Source organism: Lissotriton helveticus, chromosome 10, assembly GCF_964261635.1.
Source record: "Lissotriton helveticus chromosome 10, aLisHel1.1, whole genome shotgun sequence".
NCBI lineage: Eukaryota > Metazoa > Chordata > Amphibia > Caudata > Salamandridae > Lissotriton > Lissotriton helveticus.
Genome location: NC_136071.1, coordinates 225,328,619 through 225,352,008, shown reverse-complemented (window position 1 = coordinate 225,352,008; position 23,390 = coordinate 225,328,619). Strand labels below are relative to the sequence as shown.

The following is a 23,390-nucleotide window of genomic DNA, read 5'->3' as shown; positions in this document are numbered from 1 at the left end:
GTGCCTTTGTGTTCTTGCGTTGGTTTACATTTTTATTTTTTTCCCCCACCTATGGGTTCAGACTCTAGACCTCCTTCATTCAGAAATAATATTTTGGGATCTCTACACACTCTCGTCTAAGATTAACTGTTTCAAATGTATATGTGAATATATAAGACAGTGGCAGAGGGCGATTTGCAGATCACACTAAGGCCTTCCTTTTGAGAAAGTCAAGAATGCTGCAATAATATTTTGATTCTTTAAATTGCCTTAAATCACAATCATCATATTACTGCACATTCAGCTTTTTGGGGGGAAACAACATGCGGAAAAGGTGTTTTCATAGGTTTTTCACGTTTAACAGTTCTAACACACATGTCTTCAATTACTTAACCACAATATGTATTACTGATGGAGCCAGCTTCGTCATCCCCTTCATTACATCTTAAGGTATCCCACCACCATGACATCTATGAAAGCTTTTTTTTACTGAAAACCCTTTCCTGGTACCCCTTTAGGGATGGAGCCAAAAACATACATCTCCAAAACCAGTCCTGTAGGTAGAAAGCCAACCATTCCGTTGAACGGCAAGCTCAACTGGGATGGAGGGAAGGGAGAAATAAGGGATGGTATGAGAAAGATGGCCCCAGCAGTAATTAAGAGTACTGGTAAGTAATCTGGCTACTTATGCGTTCCCTTCCTTACTTTGCGAGGCTGTACCAAGCCAGAGCCATTCACCCAAATGCCCTGATAATTGACCAAAAAACACCATGTGATAGCATTATATGTAAAAACATATAGTGTAACAAAGAAAATACAGTTAGACCAAGGAAACAGAAGGTAGCACCATAGAACCGAAATCCAACTGACTATTGCCACCCTCGTGGAGATGATATTGACAAATGAAAGCAGAAAGCACAACCCAAGAGGCAGCTTCTCAAATGATAGAGATAAAACAAAAACAAAAAATACTTTAGCGATGAAGTTGGGACTTAATTTAAGTACCATGCTGTCAGGAAAAAATCATCACAGATAAGGAGGAACACACAATAAACAACCCAGTTTTCCCAAACTTTGAGTCAAATTAATGGTTCTGAGAAATAGAAGACTGAGAGTTAAACACTTCAACGAAATGCCTCCCAGGGATTACAAAGGAGGAACATTGAAGGCAACTGGCACGAAATGGAAATCCCAAGGAGGTACCAGAGATCTGACTAGACCTCTCACCATAGACCAGCCCTTAAACAAACGTAAGGCATTAGGATCCAAGTCTTCTATGAAAGCCCTGATGGCTCCCACTGACCTCATAAGATAGATAGGGCCGGACCTGTGTAAAAACTAGAAGAAATTAAAGAACAAGACCCATTTCAAAATCTGAAGGCTGTACTTCCTGAACCCTACACATAGACCAAAGAAAAACCCAAAGGTGTTATATACCTTTAAGAGAGAGTCCCTGCAAGATTTCGGGACTCCCAAGGACATATCCCGTAAAAAGAGGAGCCATGACCCTTCAAGAGCCAAGCCATTTACCTGAGTCTCAGGGTTGATAAGCGTGGGAAAAGACAACCACTACTACTCAAGCCTAAACCTGATGGACCCATAACAGGAATTTCGGAAGAAGGGGAATCTGAGGAAAGGCATACAGAATACCTTCTGGGCATGGACCGGGGAGAGCATCCACCACCCAAGCCTGGGATCCCAAAAATGAGAAAACTATGTGGGAAGCTTGGCATTGTGCTGGGAAGCAAATACGTTCAGAAGAGGGCATCTGACCTCATGCCTAACAAGGAAAAGTGTAGAGGGAAAAACAGTCCAGAGAATAGGGAAAGCGACTGCAGATGGCATCTGTTTGACAGCTGAACAGACCTCTTCCGAGAGAGACATAATATGACTCTCTGGTTAGTGTCCGACCTTGGTGATCAGAAAGATAAATCCCTTATACCGGGTGACACTCAGATGGTTGATATATAACTTGATCATCTTGTTGTCTGTTTGTATGAAAAGGTAACCACTAGGAAATTTCGCCATCAGACTTTGACCCAGAGGAAGAGAGTCAAGACTGGAAAGGGAGAAATAGGAAGGAAGAGGAACACCGTAAGTCATAGGCAAGAGGAGAAAAATAATGTGCTAGAGTAAGGCAAAGAGACATTTGGTGGAGGAAGAAACGAGGCATGGAACCATGATCAGGCAGCACTGGTAATTGGCTAACCGGCAGGATTCAGTTGGGCTAGGGGCAGGCTCCTAAGAAAAACTATGGGCCCCTGAATTAATTATTTTCACAAGTTAAGCACTGCACACTTTTTGTTTACTCTGCAACATAATAATATTAAAGACCCTATCTTTATTTCCGGAGTTCTTCTTTTATTGGTTAATCACACAATGAAAACACATCCTGTCTGCTTAGTGCTTAGACTCTAACTTACTTCAGACTTTTATTCTCGGCTTCAAATGTCGTTTCCTCCTGCCTATAACAGAGATCGAAGAGGCTCTCCAGCATTACTTAGTGCTTTGTAAATAGAAAATGTAAAATAAATTAAAAAACGAATCAAATACATACACACCTGGGCAACAGCCCCTTTCTATCCATTGAAACTGGCACTCTGTCTATATTCAGAGCAAGATGGGTAGCACATACAATGCAGCAAAGAAACAAGCCAAGATGGTGACTGCAGAGCTGTGCAGTTCTTCGATTCGTAGCACAGAGAAGGCCTTGTGTGTGCTGAGTATGGGAGTGGAAATTACGATGGTCGGTGGATCGCAAATACTGGATTTCGGTAGTATGGAGAAGGAAGCCCACTGTTGGAAGTAGAGGACACATACAAAAGAAACAACATGCTTTGAGTACTTTTAAAAACTCATAATCAATCAGCTGTAGACATTTTGCAATTTGGACTCCAAAAGGTCCAACATCTAATGGACTTCGTATTCATTCTTCGCTTTAACGAAAACTCTCAAACCCGACTTGAAAGATTAGGTCAAAGTATATTTGAAATGCATGAGCAGTGGCACACACAGAACAGCCAAGACTAGCATGTGTCCAAATACCACTCAGAGCAGCAGCCAGTGTGTCACCAGGATGGGCCTTCGGATACTGTTTCCACATGACACCTCTGTAATGGAGTTAAGCTGCTTGCAACACCCACCTCCACCTCACACAGGAATTTAAGGTTCACCAGGGAACGGAGAGAGGGTTGTGGATATAGTTTGCTGGTTGTCACTAGAATTGCAAATGGCCAGCCCTTGGGACTCACCGGTCAACCTTTCTGAAGGAATGGAGCTCTGCGAATAAATAATAAATTCAAGCTCAAATCTTAGAAGTAAAGGTTTGGACGCATATCTCTGCTCTCGTTTAGGGCGGAGACAAGGTGGGGATGTACATGATTGTATGGGTTATGATCTGTACCAAATGCCGCAACTCTGAGTATAATGTACACACATTTTCACACATCAATTCAGGTAGTACACTGAGTAGACAATAAAGTGATTATCTTTCTTAGTAACTTGCTAATCAAATCTGTTCCTCATTCAACCACGTTGATTGCTTTTCAATCAAGCTTTCTGAAGCTTTCTTACGCTTTTCAATAAGTGAGCCTGGTATTCATCACAGCTAAAGGGCTGAAGAAGGGCTTGGCAGAGAGGGTACCCCATGGCAACTGCGACTGAATACCCTCTCTTTCAGACTCTTATTTCGCCGGCCCAATGTAGAGCCGGCCAAGTATGGGCGGTCGAAGCTTAGTCATTCGACTGTCCACCCATTTTAGGGTGGGCAGTGGGATGTCTTTTTGTTGCTGTCTATCACCACCAGGTCAATCCTTGCAGTGAGGGACTGTAAAATTTAAAAAATGACCTCCACAATATGGGGGAAAGCTCCCATGGTGTGGGGTTGTTCATTTGTTTTACTTTTTTTTTTCAAAAACAAAGTCCCACTTTCAGGGGTTTGATGGACTGCCATTCTGTTTGACTGAGTCTTGTGTCAAACTTTACAACATTGACAAGAACCACTGTGATGGCCCTTACTGGCAATGTTAAGAGATGTCTGCCGGGCTGGTGGACATCTCTAGGTTCGGGGTAATGGAATGTCCGTCAGGGTGACAGAAGCAATTTATTCTGCCACACTGATGGTCCTCCAAACTCTAAATCAGGCACTAAGTAGTTGATTAATCTAGATCTTTAGGGCAACCAAAATCACACTATTCTGCTGACCAACCCTAAAGTCCTTACTCATGGGATTGAGATTTAGTTTATAGCAATAGAATAAACCAACTAAAATGGCTCATTTAGACTGGAATCACCCAGTCAAGGGCATTTATTTATATAGTAAAGAATAAATCATCCAGTTGAATTGGTGTTAAGATATATCGAACATGTATAATGTCTCATACCGCAAAATATCAGGTGTGCACCTTTCGGTAAACAGCGAAGCATGACAACATCCTTTAAACATGTTTTTTAATTGTTCATTGCAGAATAGTCACAGTGGTCCTGGTTGCCATTAGTGTTGTGTGGATCCCCATATTGCAGAGTGCAAACAGTGGCCAGCTCTATGTCTATATCCAGTCTGTAACCAGCTACCTGGCGCCTCCTGTCACAGCAGTCTTTGGCCTGGCTGTATTCTGGAAAAGAACCAATGAGCAGGTAAGGCCCTTTAAATAGATTGTATATACTGTGTGACTCAATTTACGATACCAAATATATGTAATCAAATCTGGAAAGGAGTATTCATTTAAAGGGAAATAAATAGTCCAAGGAAACAGAAGGGATGTACATGACCGGAAAATAGCTCAAGGAACTTGTGATCAAAGAAAAGAGAAGGAATATAGGTGGAGAACTGATCTAATAAGGAGGAAGGTTCTAAACGCGGTGATCTGAAAAAGAAAAGTTGACCTTTCCTCCTCTAGAAAACATCTTCTTGTACAGATTAATTATGTCTTTGATCACTTCAATTGACTTAAAAAAACTCCTCATTAGAAAAAAATGCTTGTGCTTCCTTACCCTTCAAAGCTCACATCTTTTTGGTTAGATCAATTATTTTCCTTTAGCTAATGTATCCTCTTAATGATGACTTGTCCCTTTGATTAGTTCTCCCTGTCCCTTCATTTCTTTCCTCTCTATGATCCCTTTACTTCCATCTTATCACCTATTCTTCTCTTGATTGCTTCTTCTTCTTTGGGTCTTGCCAATCCCGCAGATGATGTCTTGTGTATATGATCATTCTTCTTCCCTTCGCCAATCTACCCAAAAAATTTGTAGCAATATTATTGAGAAGATATGACAAAAAGGAGGAAATGTGGTAGAAAGAAGAAAACAGTGATGAAGGGGAAGAGATGTTATCAGATAAGGGGACGATCCAAGGAGGAGGCATGATCCAAATTAGTGGTGAGATCTGATCAAGGGGAAAATAGTCTAACAGGGAGACTACATCTAAGCTAGTAAAAGTGATCTCAATGTAGAGAATCGATCTCAGAGGTATAACGTGATACAAGCCATCTACCTTCACACCGTCAGACTCGATGGTTCCCCCAGAAATCCTTGCTTTTGAGAAAGCAGTATTGAGGAGTTTAGATAACAAACCCAACCATTCCTCCTACATGAATCTGTCTAAAGCTGAGAAACAGGCGGTGGTTGAACTTGGAAATGACACCAGCATAGTGATTAAACAAGCAGATAAAGGTGGTGCTACTGTGATCCAGAATCATGTTGATTACGACACAGAATGCAGACGTCAACTTGCTAACATCTCCCACTACAGACCACTCAATTCTGATCCCACCAAACGACTCATGACCACTATTACAAGCCTTGTACTTGAGGGCGAGACAAATGAGTGGATCTCAAAAAATGAAGCAGCATTTTTAGTCACTACGGACCCGGTCATCCCTTACTTTTACACCCTCCCCAAAATTCACAAGGGTGTTACTCCAGTACCAGGGAGACCCATTGTCTCTGGCATAGGCTCCCTTCTCGAGCCCCTGTCAAAATTCTGCGACTTCTTTCTGCAACCAGTGGTGAAGAAAATCCCATCTTTTTTACAAGATACTCGGGATGTACTCCGACTTATTGAATCCCTGGAGGGGAGGGAAGGGGTGGACCTCCTCCTAACGATGGATGTTGAGGCACTTTACACCAATATCCCCCAACAGGCCACTCTGGAGGCAGTGGAGTCCACCCTTCTGTTAGAAGATTGGTCCTCTCCTACCCCGGTTGCATTTATCATGGCATGTGCATCCTTAGCCTTGACTGAAAACTTTTTTCAATATGGTTCTCAACTCTACCACCAAATCCAGGGGACCTCTATGGGTTCTACCTTTGCTCCAAGCCTGGCATGTATTTACATGGCAACCTTTGAGGATAGGGTTATCCAGTCTGCACACAATCCTTACCGTGATAACATCACCTTGTGGCGCAGGTATATCGACGACATCCTGGTCTTTTGGAAGGGTGATCGCAGGACCTGTGAGGCATTTTGCAGCTGGATCAACAACCAAAACCAATACCTTAAGTTCACGGAAACAATATCAACCACCACTATCCCCTTCCTGGACTTATGCATTAACCTCAACCCTACCAGCTTGAGCACGACTCTTTTTCGTAAAAGCACTGATAGAAACAGTCTTCTACTATTTCAGAGCCATCACCCACGGGCCCTGAGGGATAACCTACCCTTTGGCCAATTCCTCCGTATTAGAAGGAACTGTTCGGACACTGTAGATTTCCAAAGGGAGGCCACTCTGCTGCAACACAAACTACAAGACAGAGGGTATCCCACCAGACTAGTAAAACAGTCACGGAAAAGAGCCTTGAATAACCCTAGGGCAAACCTGTTGGAAGAACATCCTAAAGTCCAAGACGAGTTGATTACGTGTGTGACCTCCTTCACTCCCAACTCCACATTCCTCAAAAAAACTATCAATAAACATTGGCCAATAATCAACTCGGGAGGGCTAGAAATACCAAAACCCAGATTTGCATTTAAGAGAACTGCTAACCTGAAGGATGCCTTAATACACACCCGCCCGAGACATAACAACAGTGATAACCAAAGGAGATTGTGGGACCTTCCCCCTGTGGTTGGCCATTTCCCTTGTGGAGGTTGTGCGGCATGCCCTCAGACATCCCAATGTAAAGAAGTAAGATTGTCTGACACATTTCAGTGGCAACTACGGAAGCACACCAATTGCAATAGCACCAAATGTGTCTACATGATCACCTGCCCTTGTGGCAAAAAGTACATAGGAATGACCATGAGGCACGTCAAAGTGAGGATTCTAGAGCACAAGAGTAACATCAGATGCCACAAAACACATACCAGACTATATGAACATTTTGCCCAAAACAACCACACGGCAGACAGCCTCACTTGGTTGGTGTTAGAAGCCCACCCAGCCATTTCCAAAAAAGCCTTGTTCAGGATTGAACAAAGATGGGTCCACCGTCTCCGCTTGGACATGGTCGGATTAAATGACTCTGTCCCTTGGGTCTCGCTAGGAACATGACCCTGTGACCCTACCTTACGCTGTGTCCATCACGGGCTATGGTATGTGTAAAACTGTTCCTCTGGTTTTTGTCAATGACCAAGTGACATTTTATCACCCAGTTATTTGGACTCCCACAACCTTTAGTTTTACTGTCCAGCATTTTTAACCGTAGTAACTATCAGCCTTCTCCCCTACCTATTTTCACCACTCTAAGATGGCTGCCAGAGCCGACGGTCGGACCCCTAACAAGTCGCGCACTACACTCTTGCGCAATCTTGGGTGGGGGCGGTCCCTGTTCCCTGGTTACGCAGTAATGTATTAACAAATTGACAACCCTGTTATTGGGACATTTGCAGTCAACTGTTTCACTGCCTAAACATTGTAAACGGTATAGCTATTAGCCAAATCCCCACCTGCTTGCCTCTTAACTCTCGATCTCTCTAAGATGGCCGCCATAGCCATCAGCCCATCTCCTAACAAATCGCCTTGCATACTACACATGCGTTGTCATGAGGTGGGGGTGGTCCCTTAGTGGAGAACGACGCTGTGACTGGCAACCTCTATGGCGCTTAAATACTGCCCGCGCATAGAGCTCGTCACCAGCTGCTCTGCGTCATTGCTTAGACGCTGCTCGTGGGGTAGGTGAAGCCGTTTGGACTGCTGCCGCTGAAGGTGAGAGAATTCCTTAGATAGTCGCCATGGTACATCATCGACGGACCAGGTAAGCTCTTCTGGCAACCCCCACTGTATTCCATGAGTATCTGACTCTGGGTGTCCGTCTCCCGCTGTACTACGGTGCAGCGCGCCTTGCTATAGATGTGGGGCGGGCACGGCCACCCTGCCCAGCTGTTCTGCCGGCTCGCGTTTGCTCTCCAACGCAGTGTTCGGGGCACAGCGCGGTCACGGTGGGCGCTGGCCCTGTTGTCCGCTCTCGCCCCCTTGTTGATGGTGTAGCCCTGGCCGGATATGGCGGCGGGAGACTCACCCGGTGGCTCTAATGCTCGGGGTGCATAGGGAGGTACTCTACCTTACCTCGTCTCGTAGGCCACATGGTTAGACCACACCTACTCGTCAGCACCCCTAACGATATGGTTAGGAGCCTATATACACCCCATATAAAATACCCTTGTCTCCTGGAAACTAGGTACTATACCTCCCCAGCCAGTCCCACGGGAGCAGACTGAGAGGTCCATCAGGGATCCGGTTTAGGGTAAGGTTACCTAGTTTACACTCCTCAGTCTGCACAGCATTGTACTTTGTTGTTTCTTCATGTTTTAATTCGACCGATGCATGCAATGGCTGGTACCATTTGATCACAATTATGGTCTGCCACTATTAGCAAATGTTATGCTTGGTTTTTAACTAGCACGGTTACTGTGGGTGTGTGTGCGCTCACTATGTTTTTAAGGTGTAAAATTCATCAATGCAGTTGCTTTGTACTATGTTTTTTTACATACCTTATTTCATTTCTACAGGCATTCTAATTGCAGCAGGACAGACTAGCCTGCACCCTGGTATTACTGACTGTATTACGGCCGTATACCTGCCTGCAAGTGTTGACCCCCTACTTCTGTTTTTGTATATATTCGTCACTAGTTTTTTCACTGTGTGGTACGATCCTATTTAGGTCCTGAAGAATTGCCATCAGGCAAGAAACATGTCGACCGATAATTGAGGGTAGTAGTCCAATTCTCCCTAATAGTGTTAGGGTCATTGTCTCTCCCCTCCCACACCACTGTTCTTTGTTTTTAACCAAGGGAGTCTACTACGAGAATAAATTCAGTATGTAGACTGACTCACCTTTTTTAACTTAACACCCACTTCACGACCACACTCCACAGGCCCTCTCACACGCATGCACCATATGGCGGGAACAGAAGATCTCCGTTAAAGAGCCCCGGTTTCGGGAGCCCGTCAGACATTGCAGCGCCAGTCTGACGAGGAGCAGAGCCCATATGATGAAGCATGACACCTAGCTTGCTGGGTGTGTGAGGGTTCTAGTTCCAACTTGGGGATTCCCCCCACTTACTAGCACACACACCCCTCTCCGTCACTCTTCCCGGGGAACTTTTGTACATCTCTTTGTGTCACATAACGTGATATTTGTCAGCAGTGATCCATGATGGAAATGAGGTCTAATAGGGTGATGGATGATAAAGGTAAAGATGCATGATCCAAGCAAGTAAGCATTATATATAGGATAGCTTAACTAAGTGAGGCGAATGGACCAAAGCAGTAAATGTGAAGGAGTTAATGTACAAGAATACAAGCCATCTGATGTAGAAGAAATTGTTGAACTGGAGAGGAGCTATAGCGTGATGGAGGAAAAATTGCCCAAAGAATGCTAAATTATCTAAGGTATGATATACGAGCAATAGAAGCAAGTATAAGAGTACCTTAGGAGTGGTATTCGGGCTTTCTGAAGACAGGTATTCGAATAAAAGAATGCCATTTATGTAGGATGTATGAGAGAAAACGAAATGCAAGAAAACATATTTAACCTGATACAGGATACATTAGACACAAAAAGAGAGGATTACTAAGGTGATACACGATTTAGGGAAAATAGGCCTGCTGGAGAAAAAGGGCTTTTTGGAGAAGTAATGGGAGAAGTGTCATAAAGTAGGAGAATTGGTCAAGGTAGAATGAGTAATTTAAGAAACATGATGTGGTTTAAGCAAGGTATGATTGAAGGGAGGACTGGTAAGCTATGGAAGAGCATAGAGGAATAATTATTGAGATGAAAAGTGATCTAAATCAACAGGAATTCTCTAAGGCACAGAAACTGATTTAGAGTATTGCCAGTACTATAAGGGACACGCCGAGATAAATGAAAGTGAAGTGAGTGATCACATCATAATTATAGAAAACCTTTTTTTTTTCAGGGAGCTTTCTGGGGTTTGATGGTGGGTCTCGTTGTTGGCCTTGTTAGGATGATCATGGAGTTTATCTACCCAGTTCCTCGTTGTGGCGTCTATGATGAAAGGCCTTCGGTGCTCAAAGACGTTCATTACCTGCACTTTGCCATTATCCTCTGCGTGCTGAGCATTGGGATCGTTGTGGTTGTCAGCCTTCTGACAGAGCCTCCTTTGCAATCTCACGTGAGTGAATGGTCTGCTGTAATAACAAATGCAATGCTGACAGTATCAAGGTTTCTCTTCCAACCAGCACATGCTTCACTAGGAATGAGTGTCCTGATTTTAGTCCAATTGCAGACACATTATCACTAGAGATGAAGCTATGATTTTATTAAACACATAATCCTGTGTCCATTAAGTTTATAGGCAAGCTCTTGAAGGAGATTCAGGCCTGGTTTGTAACTCTGATGTGTGAACAAGTCACGCGACTTAGAATTGTATTGTGACTTGTACCCGTTCTTATTGTAAGCTGATTGTTTTGTTCTGCTCTAATGCAATCGGAAACAAACTGGAGTCTGTTTTTTACACAGTATTTATAGAGGATTTATAGCCCGTTCTGTGGCTCGATAAAAAGAGAATTTCTAAAGACTTCAGGGACTGACAACACAATTAACTACATTTATGTGTAGAGCAGATAATATGAAGTGTGGTTGGCCATTTTTCTGATGGATACATCTGCCTGTGGATTCCTCACCTTTTGAATTACCCCTGCGCCAGCATTCCACGGAAACTATTTCTTAGCTCTCCCACGTTGATGAGGACGTCACAATGACATGGCTCCGCTCGCGACTCCGTATTACTTCATTTGTTTAGTTGACTTGGAAAGAAACAGCCCACTTTGTCTCTACATTACTTTACTTAGCTATGCTGACTATGTATTTGATTTATGTGGGGAGGTCACATTCAGTAGTTTTTTCCTGAAGTTCTTGGCTTTTGCATTAAGGCAAGGGTTTTAGTATTTTACGTTTGCGCATAGGGCATACCTATAGGTTTCCTGAAATCAAGTAACCTTGTCCATGCTCAGATGGCCATTCTACCCCCCTTCATGGTGGTAACTGGCAACACCAGTCAACACGGTAAGGAGTGTGTTAAACTTCATTTACTTGGTAACAAGCGGACCTAATACTTCCCCCAACCTTCCACCTCTCTTTCAGTACAGAAAGCATACTTTCCTCTGGCTTTCAGCATGAGCCATTGTTAAAAATATATCCTGGGAAAAGCTGGAAGGCCTGTCACAACACATAACTGCTCATTTGGATTTCGTTGTGTTTTGGCTCAACCTAGTCATGGAATATTGGGCAAAGTTGCACATTGTAGACTTTCAAGTTTTACCAGGAAGAGTAGAGCACTTCTTTGAAGCTCCTGTTAGAGCTTTGGGATCAGTGTGTGGATTTGGCAAAAATTGTGCTTCTTATGAGGCATGCCCCCATCAAACTGAGTGGTTGATGCTTCTGCTGTGAAATGTACTTAGAAGGCTAGTTTCTGCAGCCAGGATCCCAAAAATTATAGCAGAAAAAACACACTCACATACACCCCCTTACAGAAATACATCATGAAAGACTATTGGCAGTATTTATTAAACTATAGGCAGTTGTGCCCAACATAGTGAGCTTGCAGCCTTACAACAACACACTTTACCTTAGACAATGAACGCCATTCTGCACACTGCAACCATGAATAATGAGATCTTGCAGAGTAAAAGAAGAGATGCTCATCAAGGAAAAATAAGTAAGTTCCCATCTGAAGCTGGCATACCATACTGCAAATCCTAGCAAGCCTCACAAGGAAATGTGGTTTGAAATATACAGTCAATTCTGTATCTAAGCACAGCAGAGGTTTACAGCGGCGGAGCTTAAGATTAATTAGTGATGGGTGGGATTGCAAGGCAATTGGCTACTGGAACGGTGACAGCTAAGAGTAGCAAGAATTGAAGAGCACCCAAAAGTGCAGTAGTATAGCAGCTGGGAATTAAGGGCCTGATTTAGATCTTGGAGGACAGGTTACTCCATCACAATGGTGACGGATATCCCGTCCGCCAAAATATAATACCCATTATATCCTATGGGATTTATATTTCGGCCGACAGGTTATCCTTCACTGTTGTGACGGAGTAACCAGTCCGCCAAGATCTGAATGAAGCCCTAAGTTATTTGAACTCAGAAGTGAAGAATCCAGAGTAGTCAGCGTCCCTGAGATGATCAAGGTGAGTATAAGAACAGGGCTCCATAGATGCTTAACAGGGGGATCTCACTCACGGCAACTAAGAGTTGTCCAGTGTTTCTGGACATGATCTTATAATCACTGCAACTGTGTTGCAGAGGTACAGAAACTGCAGGCAAAGGGACGATCTGGCCCCCAGCTGACTCCTCCATCACCATTTGAGGAGCAGGCAGTGTCCTCCATAGAAACTCATCCGCCTCCATTCCCACCACAGAGGACCTCCCCACCGCCCGCTCAACATCCTGACCCACAGCAGCTCCCTAAAATATTTAGAAACTGTTCAGAAGAAGTGGTACATATCTAAGTTAAAGTACCTAGAATTGGGAAAACCTCTGCTAAAGGAGCCGGTAATGCCAGAAGCAGCAAATTATTCCCCCTTCTGGAGAAAATAAAGCATAATGCCTCTTTAATCTGAGAGATATTAAACAGAATTGCTAATGAGAACCTGGTAATGCTGTCCTAAGCGGAAAATGGCACATGGGGCTTGGTGTAAAGGGTTGGAAAGTCCCATTCACAGCATTCATGGTACAGAATGACACAGCAACATATTGAACTGCCTGCTGAACTTTGTTGCCTTACAACCACATAATGGTTTGCGATACAACAAACATTACAGAATTTCTGATAGTAGGGAAGCACTGGAATGCTCACAGCTATGTGCGTAGAATGGAGTTTATGTATGATGCAAGGTTACGAAGATTGAACAGTGAAAACAAAATCCATGCATGCTCTTTGCTCACCTTTGGAAGACTTTACAGATCTGCAGGCCGAGTGGTGCCACTAGGGGATGGGGTGTGAAAGGGCCGGGCCCATAAGTTCTAGATCTGTTCTAGAGTCACAGTTTGATGGCTATTTTTCACAGCATGTGAGCGTAGAGGGGAGAAAGTTGTTAACAAATTAATCAGTTCAATAAGGAATTTCTCTGACACATAGTAACCACAGACCACTAAGTAAGTTTAATTCATTTATTACAAAGCCAAAAATAACTGGACATAAAGACACCTTAAGATGAGAGTGTAGAAATACATTGGAATCAACATAAAGCCAAATCTGTGAATAAAGTTGAGTCGGTGCAACATGCACAAGACAATTAACTCGAGGAATATGATGCAGAGGGTCAAAAAGCACGAGTCCAAATTTCCTGCATCGAGGGTTGATGAATATAAAGCATCAGTCTATGCCTACAGTAATGCTAAAGTGACATCCCTACTTAAGCATCCTTCAGGGAAAAGGAATTGAAAGGTCTCAGCATGTGAAGTCTTCCTAAGAAGCTGTTCCACTAACGATGGGTCGAATAGCAAAATCTATCGAGACAGAGCTCGTTCTGAGATGCTCTCTCTCCAAAGGCAGAGAAGAAGTGGACTGCTTTCCCTACTTACAACGTTCCAATATTACAGGTATCTTCCTAAGATTCCTTTTGGGTCACGCCATCCACTCTGACCACATTCTCATAGGTATTTTTCCACAGGACAGCAAAGTTCCTGACATCAACCTGATGACCTTAATTCCCAGGCCTTCTCCGGTGTCAAAGTATGGCAGCTCTCCTTATCGTCTTTAACTCTCAATGTATCCTCTTCGCTCCTAAAACAAAGACTTTATTCTAACTGACAAGGGCGCTTTTTCCACCTGCAACACAAACGTGAGAAATATCGAAATCCACAGCACACATGAAATTCAAACTGTTAATTCTAAAGCGAGAGCTTCCTGGGAAATGCATTTCAGGACTCCAAGATTTAGCTAACCTAAGAGTAATGGCGCATGAGTTTTATGAAATTGCATAGAAAATAAGGCACATTTGGTTAATATTCTACCTACATATAAAATAAGACGATTAATAAACACATTTAATAATGAATGCTTGTCAGTTCCACAACATGAATTCTTCACATTGGAGTTTTCTGCTAGTTACATTTAGTTTCCACATTAACCCTTCACCTTTATTATCCATAAACTAAATACATAACATTCATGTTATTACATTTCTAAAGTCCTAACACCTTATGTTAACACAGCAATTGATTATATGCAGGTGCGCTCTACACATATGATTATAATGCACCCCTACAAGTGAAAATGAATTTTCCACTACATCAGCCGCTTAGGTGCATGTGAGAAGAAAGCTGAACCAGCATGAGGATACAAACACTGGTAGAGGATAGGTGCATCAGGTGAGATGGGTAGCCATGGTCAGTGGTACGTTGATTACAATAGCAGAGTTAGAGTGGTGCCTATGCGTAATTATGCGTAATTTATCATAGGCAAGCTGTTCTGTGTGATCACAATAAGTTATCAGGAGGCAGAATGTGGCAGGAGTGGGTTTACTTGTTCTAGTGTCGCAGCACCACTGACCGAGCAATTTCCCAATGTAGAGATGACTAATGCACATGTAATGGACATGGGTGTTGTGAGGTTAAGAGTAAAGTTTAAGAGAGTTGAAGAAGGTGCAGGATACTGTGCATCAGCATCATGTTGGTGGAATGCCACAAGTGGGGCAAGTCACTGAGGCCATGTTTCTTAGTCTGCAGGCATGCCACGAGTAACACCTGACACAACACAAGGACACACCAGACTGTTCATGACTCGGCCTTGCCTCACAGATTTTCCCTCATGTCTGTTCCGACAACCGCCCCTTGTGATGTTTTTGCTCATCCTCTGTAGACAGTTCCTCACATTATTTTTCTTCTCCTTCTCTTTGGAGGACACACCACTAGCCAACACAACCTATCTCATCCTACCAGCTCCCAGACAGACATTTACTTGTGACTGCAGGAACGTCCTGTGTTCGACCGTGCACGTTTAGTAGGTGTAATTGAATAGAGTGATGTCCCAGTGGAAACCAGCTTCCATGTGTTATACATTAAAGACAATGGTTCATGAAAATAATATTTATAGCGAAAGATTCAAGACAAATGGAGGGATACTAAATATAGTGTATGTATCCTTTATACGGTGAATGTAAACAATTCACAGTGAATGGGTTCTTCTGAAATCCTAAGACGGCCACACATCAGGACTGGAAATAGTAATTAATGAAAAACAACCTAACACAGATTGCTGAATGAATAACTCAACAGTGCACTTGTGTTTTTGCACTTTTCCAGAGAGATGAAAAGCCCAAGTAGGATGCAGCCCCTTTATTTGTATCTTCCAGTCCATCTCAAGACACTCCTGATATCCAAGATGGCAGTGCCATACAATGAGGCAGGGAAAGAGTTAGGAAACATTGGTGGGGATCACATACCAATTATATGTTGATCCCTGGATGTTCTTTGTGGATATAGCATGTGAAGAGGCTTCCATGGATTTTTTCAATGGTGAGGTACTTAAAGTCAATGGCTACAATGGTCACAGAGAGCTGTTTATGTTGTAGAATTACTTATAGGCTTCACTTGTGTTTTGGGTGCAGGCAACCTACAGATCCATGGGGGTCTAATACAGCTCTGCGTGTTATGGGAAGACACCAGGCACATGCAGCCATAAACTAGGACCAACAGGTGATTTAAATGATTTATGTATTTTTATGTATAGCACCAAACACGTTGCTTTGGCTAACAGCCACTTCTGTGGTATTTATGCCCTAAAAACATACAATTCTTTTGTACACTGAGTGAGAAGACAGTTTTGGGGCCACTTCTGAAAGCAACAAACACTGGTAAGTTGACACAGTGGAAAAAATTAGATATAGTGGGTGGACAAGCTTGTGATTTTAAAGACCAGGGTGGCGGACATCATTGCCAGGGTCATCAGACCGTCAGTTTGCCTCTGTTAGAGCACTTTATCATGTAACAGGGCTGGGCACTCCCTAGCTGAGTAGTGTCTGCTCTCAATGCGGGGCATGCTGCAGCCGTAGACCCCGAACATAGTTGAATCACTGTGCTTTTGCAGCTGGAGCTTGGGTGGAAAATAGCCAAACTGGGGATGGGGCCTTTTCACCAGCTCTTGTATCAAGACCACCATGTTAGGAAAGGGTCGGGTGAGGAGAGAACCTGGGTTTTACCCTTCTACGAGGCGGCAATGCAACTCCCGACCCGTGATTGGCAGGTGTGCCGCTGATTGGAGTGCCAATAGGTGGCAGTTTTGCTGGATGCATAATGAGATTAAATGCAAAGTGGCATCGATTTTGCAAATGTCTTCTGCAAAGGACCTAGGAAACTACTACAAGTCTATCTGGACTTGAGCTAAAACTGTCTCTCATAGGGTCAGTGCACAACCACTGAGGGGCTTATTTATGGGCCCTAGCGTCACTTTTGCGCCGCCGGTGCGTCACTTTTTGTGACTCACCAGCAGTGTAAACAAGGCGCTATGTTGCGCCATATTTACAAAGGGACGCATCTAGGTAGATGCGTCACTTTGTACACCCCTGCGCCATATTATACCTGCGCCAGGTATAATGTATGCAGGGGGGGCATTCTGATGCAAGAAAAGGTCGTAGAAGTGACGCAGTGAAATCTACAAGATTTCACTTTGCCACTTCTAGGATGCAAATGCGTCAATACCTTACGCCTTCCTCATGGCAGGCGTAAGACTGACGCAGGCACATTTAACATGGGACTTGCCCATGAGTAATGACAAATTGCTGGAGTTGCGTCACTTTTGTGACACACTTCAGCAATGCGTCATTTTTGCGCCTACAGATATGTCAGAAATACTGACGTTGTGATATGATGCATCATACAGTAAATAAGTCACATCATTGGTGTCGCAAGGAGGGCGCAATGAAAAGTAACGTATCGCTGTATTCACGCAGCGATGCACCACTTTTCATAAATGAGGCCCTGAGTCTCTGGCCTCTCCTGCTGATGGTTGGAAGCCCCTTTGGTAGAAGACAGTTGGTCTCCCCTTGCTTGCTCCTTATTCCCTGCATAATGTTGGCTGCATGATTTCAGTAAAGATTCACAAACTATGAAAATGCAGGTGAAAACCTTACTGCCCTTTGACTCCTAGGCGAGCCTGCGACAATTCACTGCTTTTAGGCCCTCCATGGGTTTAGAAACCAGTTCTTGGGCAGCTTCTAGCCTTCTAGATAGCATCAGCATACTTAAAGCAGCAGCAAGGATTAGGTGTCACCTCGTAAAGCGAGCATATGATTGACAGGGGGAATGCAGAAAGCTATGAAATGTATTCTTGGACAGACATTAACAACAGGGCGTGTGAGCTTAAACATTACTGCACTTTGGTGTTATTAGAGTAGGTGACTGTACAAGGCGGTGCAGGCAGGCAGTTCTCTTACCGGGGTGCAGGTTGAACTCAATGCAGTTCGGTTTTGTTCACAGAGGAGCAAAGTAGACCCTTTACACTATACAGTTGAAGGGATGTTTCGCAGTGGTCATATGGTGAGCAGTGCTTAATTTGTGAAAACTATAAGTGCCAGGGTCCTCGTTAGGCGGCCTCTACAGCTTGAACCACCAATTGCCTCTGATAGCGCTGCTAAAACAAAACTATTAACCATCACACTCCTAAAAGTGGTTACAAGGCAGACTAAACCAGTTTTCCAAACCTATAAGAATGGCTTGTGCGGCAGGTCCTATTCATTTTTAATGTATAATTAATTAATAAACATCTGTTGTTGATCTCATCTCTAAATGAGACAGACGGATAGAGGCATCATGTGGCAGACTGTCATATGTGGGGGTGTGGACAATTAAGCGCTGGGGCTGAGCACCGGAAACCACTGGCTCAAATTAAGCACTGAATTGCTGAGGTCAAGGGATTGATTATCTCTGTTGCTGAAGAAGTCTGTTGCAAGAACCCTGCAGATCTGAGAGTCCTGAGTGCCATTTTCAGCAATCTTGGCTTAAAATTGTTTCAATCCAAGAACAAATATGCAAATGCCACTGGAATCTCAATTGTGACACCTAAGTCAGATGTGATGATTATCTTACCCAATAAAAATCTGCCACCAGAGTGTTCGGAGTTTATCGGATGCGATAATTATCGTCTAGTCCAAGTTTTTGTGGAATAACAAGTAGACTTTGGTGCTTGCTGCATCAAAATATGCATATTAGGGAATATAACATACACTATTTTCCTTTCAAATTGCTGCATGTTTGACCTGCCAAAATGTAACGAAGGGTGAAGTCTTTATCACACCTGTAATTATTAGTTGTGATAAATGCTGCACAACTAAGAATTCCAACCCCCTCACAAACAAGAGTTTGCGTTGGGGTCAGAAAAATCCAACCCTCTCATACTCATTCCAGTTTCTCAGTATGGATGAAACCTGTGCCACAACTGTGTGGATGTTTCCCGCAGAGGGGAAGATTCAAAATGTTTATTTCCTGGTCATGTGGGGATTTGTTACATTTATATATATATAATAGGATAGCGGCAAAAAGGATTGGTCATCTGTTTCTATGTCGAGGGGTTGGAGAACCGGACCTTATGGGCCTGGCGGCGCAGGGCACGCCTTAAATCTCCGAGTTTACCTGCCTTGTCGGACAGAGACACAAGACACTCTGTTAGGCGTAGAAAAACAGGTTTATTAGCTGCAGCTAAGCACAGTTGTCCCAGAAGTACAGAGTAGGTTCTCAGGTGACTGCCACTTAATTCCGGGGCGCACAATCTTTTATAGCACACATATTTACAACATATACTCCCAATACATACAAAGCTGACCAATAGGAAAAGTTTGAACACAAGCTATCAAGTATCTCGAATATGCCCTTCTTTCAGACCCTGTGTTCACTCCTCCCCTCAAGTTAATTAGTGCTAGTGCCTACAATCCAATTTGCAGGTGGCAGGACGTGTTTGTGTGCCTCAAAGGATAGTTGTGTAACAAGAGAATACAAGGAGAGAATAGCGAAGGCTAGTTGGATAAGATAAAGTAAGGAAAGAATAGAGAGACCCAAACAGTTCGTCGAGGCAGGGATCAATCAGTCTAGACAAGGATTAACAAACTCAGCCAGACCCTGACATCGGTTTCGTAAACAAGGACAGGGGGTTACTTTTTAACAAAAGAGACGCGTAGCAGCTGGAAAAGGCAAAAACACCCCGTTCGCCGCGCTGCCTGAGTGAGGGCAACACAAACTGGCGTCGGGCACAAAATGGCGGCTAAATACGGGACGAAGTCGAAAACCGAAGAACCTCAGACCCTCCTTTTGCCATTACTCAGGCAAAACACAAAGGACTCAAGTTAATCTGAGTCGATGTCAATGGTCATGAGGTCATCAAGCTGTTGCTGCAACATCATTTTAATGTTCTCTGTTTTCTGTGACACAGGCCTTGGGACACACACGGTGGCACAAAGACCGCAGATGGCGGGGCCACACTGCAAACAAAGACAACAAGAAAAAATGATGGCTAAGACCATTCCAAGGAAGGTTAACACCTTCCATCCCCATGTGGACAGTAGTCCCCAAAACCATCCCATCACAGACCAATCTCCTGTGTCCTGGTGAATAGACTCGGAAATTACGTGCAATTTAGAGATGGCTTGGTATACCGTAGGGGCATTATCAGGAATATAAATGCAGCAACTAGACCCGATCAATTTACAGACTCCTCCACGATCTGCAAGGACAATGTCTAAAACCATTCGGTTCTGCAAAGTCAAAAGGCGGTCTGCCTGAAGTTCGGCTGTTAAATTACTCAAGGCTCCAGAAGTCACATTTATTGTAGCCTCAACAACACAAACTAACTGTCTAATATTTCTGCTATTGGCCATTGGGCCCCAAAAGGGAAGAAACCCTTTGATAAAGTCTCCTCCCTCTTGTCCTGCCGTGTCTCCAGAATCAATAACCCCTCTGCCATATCTTTTTCTGTGATGACCTGAAGGAGCAGTGTATGTTGGAGGGAGAAGAAAAGCCACATAACACGTTGTTGAAAAATAGGTGGGAAGCCACGTGTAGGCTCTATCGTGACAGACAAAGTATGTGCCTTGAGATGGCACTAATAGTGAAGAAATCTGGGGTGAATAAATGTATGTACGAGAACAAACACTCTTTTCCTGTTGATTTTTAATATTTTGACCATTAATCTGCAAACATAAATTACCTCGATGTGGTATGGTCCAAATTGGTGGGGATCTCCTTCGTCTAGCCTTATCTGTAAGGCTAGTAATGTAACGAGTCACGTTCCAACCGTCATACGCTCGTTTCTCATCAACGGGAATCTTACCAATTTCGGCAATTTTAGCCATGGTCACTATTCCCTTTATCAAAGAACTATGACTAAAATCTGCTCCACCACCATATGGGCCACCAGAAGGATATCGAAGTTGATTCTGGTATGCATTAGAAAACATTGCTACATAAGCCCAAGCGGAACCTTCATAAGAAAATGGAAGGACTAAATATAGCATCCCTCTTTCTGTATTATGGGGCATGAGCCCACAAACCCAACAGTCAGTAGTATTGACTACCAGTTGATGCTGATGTAACAACTGGATGAATGAATTGTTAAAGTATTCTGTTCTCCTAATTTGCTCGTGCTCTGGGAGTGTATAGAACTGATGCGGGGAGGCAGTAGTGGAAAAAGGCAAAGAAACAGGAGTAGGAACAGGTGCTTGCTGCATAGTGTGGACAACCCAACCCACACAAGCCAATAAAATACAAAAACATACTAAAATACACAAGGTTACGCCACATCGACTAAACAATAATTTCTTATATTTACTTTTCATTTCAAGCTTTTTATCATTCCTTTCCACTTTAATATCCATTCTCTAAAGCGTTGCTCATGGTAATCTTCCTGGATCACTTAGTTGTGGTTATTAGCCGTCCTATGACACTGCAAGTCCTGCAGACCTACTGTCACTACTCAGGTCACAGCCTAAGACTCATACCGTGACCCTGCAACTTGATGGATAGTAAAAAGAAATGTCTCTCAAAAGTGTAACCAGAAAAAGAAAAAGAGAAAAAAAAGTTCAATTGTTCTTAATCAGTCTAGGTCTTAAGTTGTACCGTGTCCTGCCAGGTACCGTTTGCTCTCAAAACAAAGTCTCTGAGTTTGTTGTGTTCAATCGCAGATGTGATGGTACAGCTTCTTGCAACACGTCGTCGTCTTCTTTTTCAGACCTTGCCCGATCCAGACGTGCACTACTGAAAGGTACAAACTGAGGGACCCCTTCGCCTTCACTATCACCTACACCCTTAAGGACCCACTGATCGAAAGGCAAAGGTACCCTCTTGCAGTGCACGCCGTGGATCCAATTCTTCTTTCCGGCGACCTTTACTGCTGTATGTGTCACCAGAAGAACTTCCCGAGGCGGCCCCCAACGAGGTTCCAGATTCTTTTTCCGCTGCAAATTTTTTTTTTAGGCAGACCCAGTCACCGGTTTGGATGGAGTGACCTGGATCTCTGGAGGCATCCGGCAAAGCGTTTTGAACCTGTTGGTGAAGAACACGCAATTTAGTGGTGAGGTCATGTAAGTAGTCAATCAACATAGGATACGGAATATCAGAGTACTTTTTAGGTCGAGGGACTCCCCAGACGTTAGCTGGGCGCCCGAAAACGATCTCGTATGGGCTAAACCCTAAACGAGAGTGTACAACTCTCGTAGATAGGAGTGCCAAAGGTAAAGCATCGGGCCAAGCAAGACCCGTGCTGGCCTGAATCTTTGCTAGTTTGAGCTTGAGGGTGCCATTATAGCACTCTACCAGACCTGCTGACTGAGGGTGGTTTGCTGCATGGAATTTCTGCCTAATACCAAGACCTGCACACACCTTCTGCATGATTTGGCCTATGAATTCACTTCCATTGTCACTCCAGACAATTCGCGGCAAACCAAACCTCTGGAAGAATTCCTTCAAAAGGACTTTGGCAGTGGACAAAGCAGTATTATCCTTTAGGGGATAGGCCTCTATCCATCTGGAAAAGGCACACACCACCACCAGAACATACTTAAGATTATTAGAACGTTCCATGTGAATGTAATCAATTTGTAATACCTCAAAAGGGTACGTAAGGGGAGCAAAATGACCTGCCGGAGTTGGGGTTCCCTTTCCTGGATTATGCATCAAACAAACAATACAATGTTTTACCACATTTTCCGCACATTTAGGGATTCCTTCATTCTGTCATACTGGAGCCAGAAGCTTGCATATTCCTTTCGCACTGATATGGGCTGGACCATGTGCCATAGTAACTACTAGCAGTACATAGGCGTCTGGTAACAGCCAACGTTGGTGTTCTGACAATTCCGTCCAACACCCTGTCGCGTCCAACATTCCCGTACTTTCTCTCCACTTACTCAATTCCTTTTCTGTAGCCTCTTCTTGAATCATTCTCACATTCTCTATTGTATCCTCACACACACCTCCTTCTCTGACCCATCTTGCGGGGCCTGCAACATACATGCGACTTGTAGCATCTCTCGCTGTTTCTTTCGCTACCTCGTCTGCAAAAGCATTCCCGCGACCCACATCATTAGTGATCCTTTTATGTGCACTACACTTCACAATTGCTATTTGAGTAGGCAATGCAAGTGATTCAAGAAGGTCAGTTACCAACTGACCATGCTGTATTTTAGTCCCATGGGAAGTAAAGAATCCTCTTTCCTTCCACAAGCGACCAAAACTATGAGCCACGCCAAAGGCGTATTGGCTATCAGTATAAACATTCACTCTCTTTCCCTTAGCCAACACACACGCTCTCGTCAGTGCAATCAACTCAGCTGCTTGAGCTGAATTCTGTGTAATGCGTGCTGTCTCTACTACTGTATGCAAGGTGGTAACAGCAAACATAGGCGGCAGTCGTATCGCCATTAGGAAGCTTGAAACAAGACCCATCCACCCATAGGATCCCATCCGGGTCCACGAGTGGTGTATCTTTTAAGTCTATTCTGCCTTTCGTTTCCTCC

General features: G+C 43.7%; 1 protein-coding gene across 1 annotated transcript in view; it reads left to right on the top strand.

The window, feature by feature from the left end:
* Positions 1-23,390, top strand: part of SLC5A10 (solute carrier family 5 member 10) — a 733,155-nt gene that overhangs the window by 668,040 nt on the left and 41,725 nt on the right. The window contains 2 exon segments of the mRNA XM_078665174.1: positions 4,446-4,614; positions 10,340-10,555. Of these exon segments, the coding sequence (XP_078521300.1) occupies positions 4,446-4,614; positions 10,340-10,555 (385 nt within the window).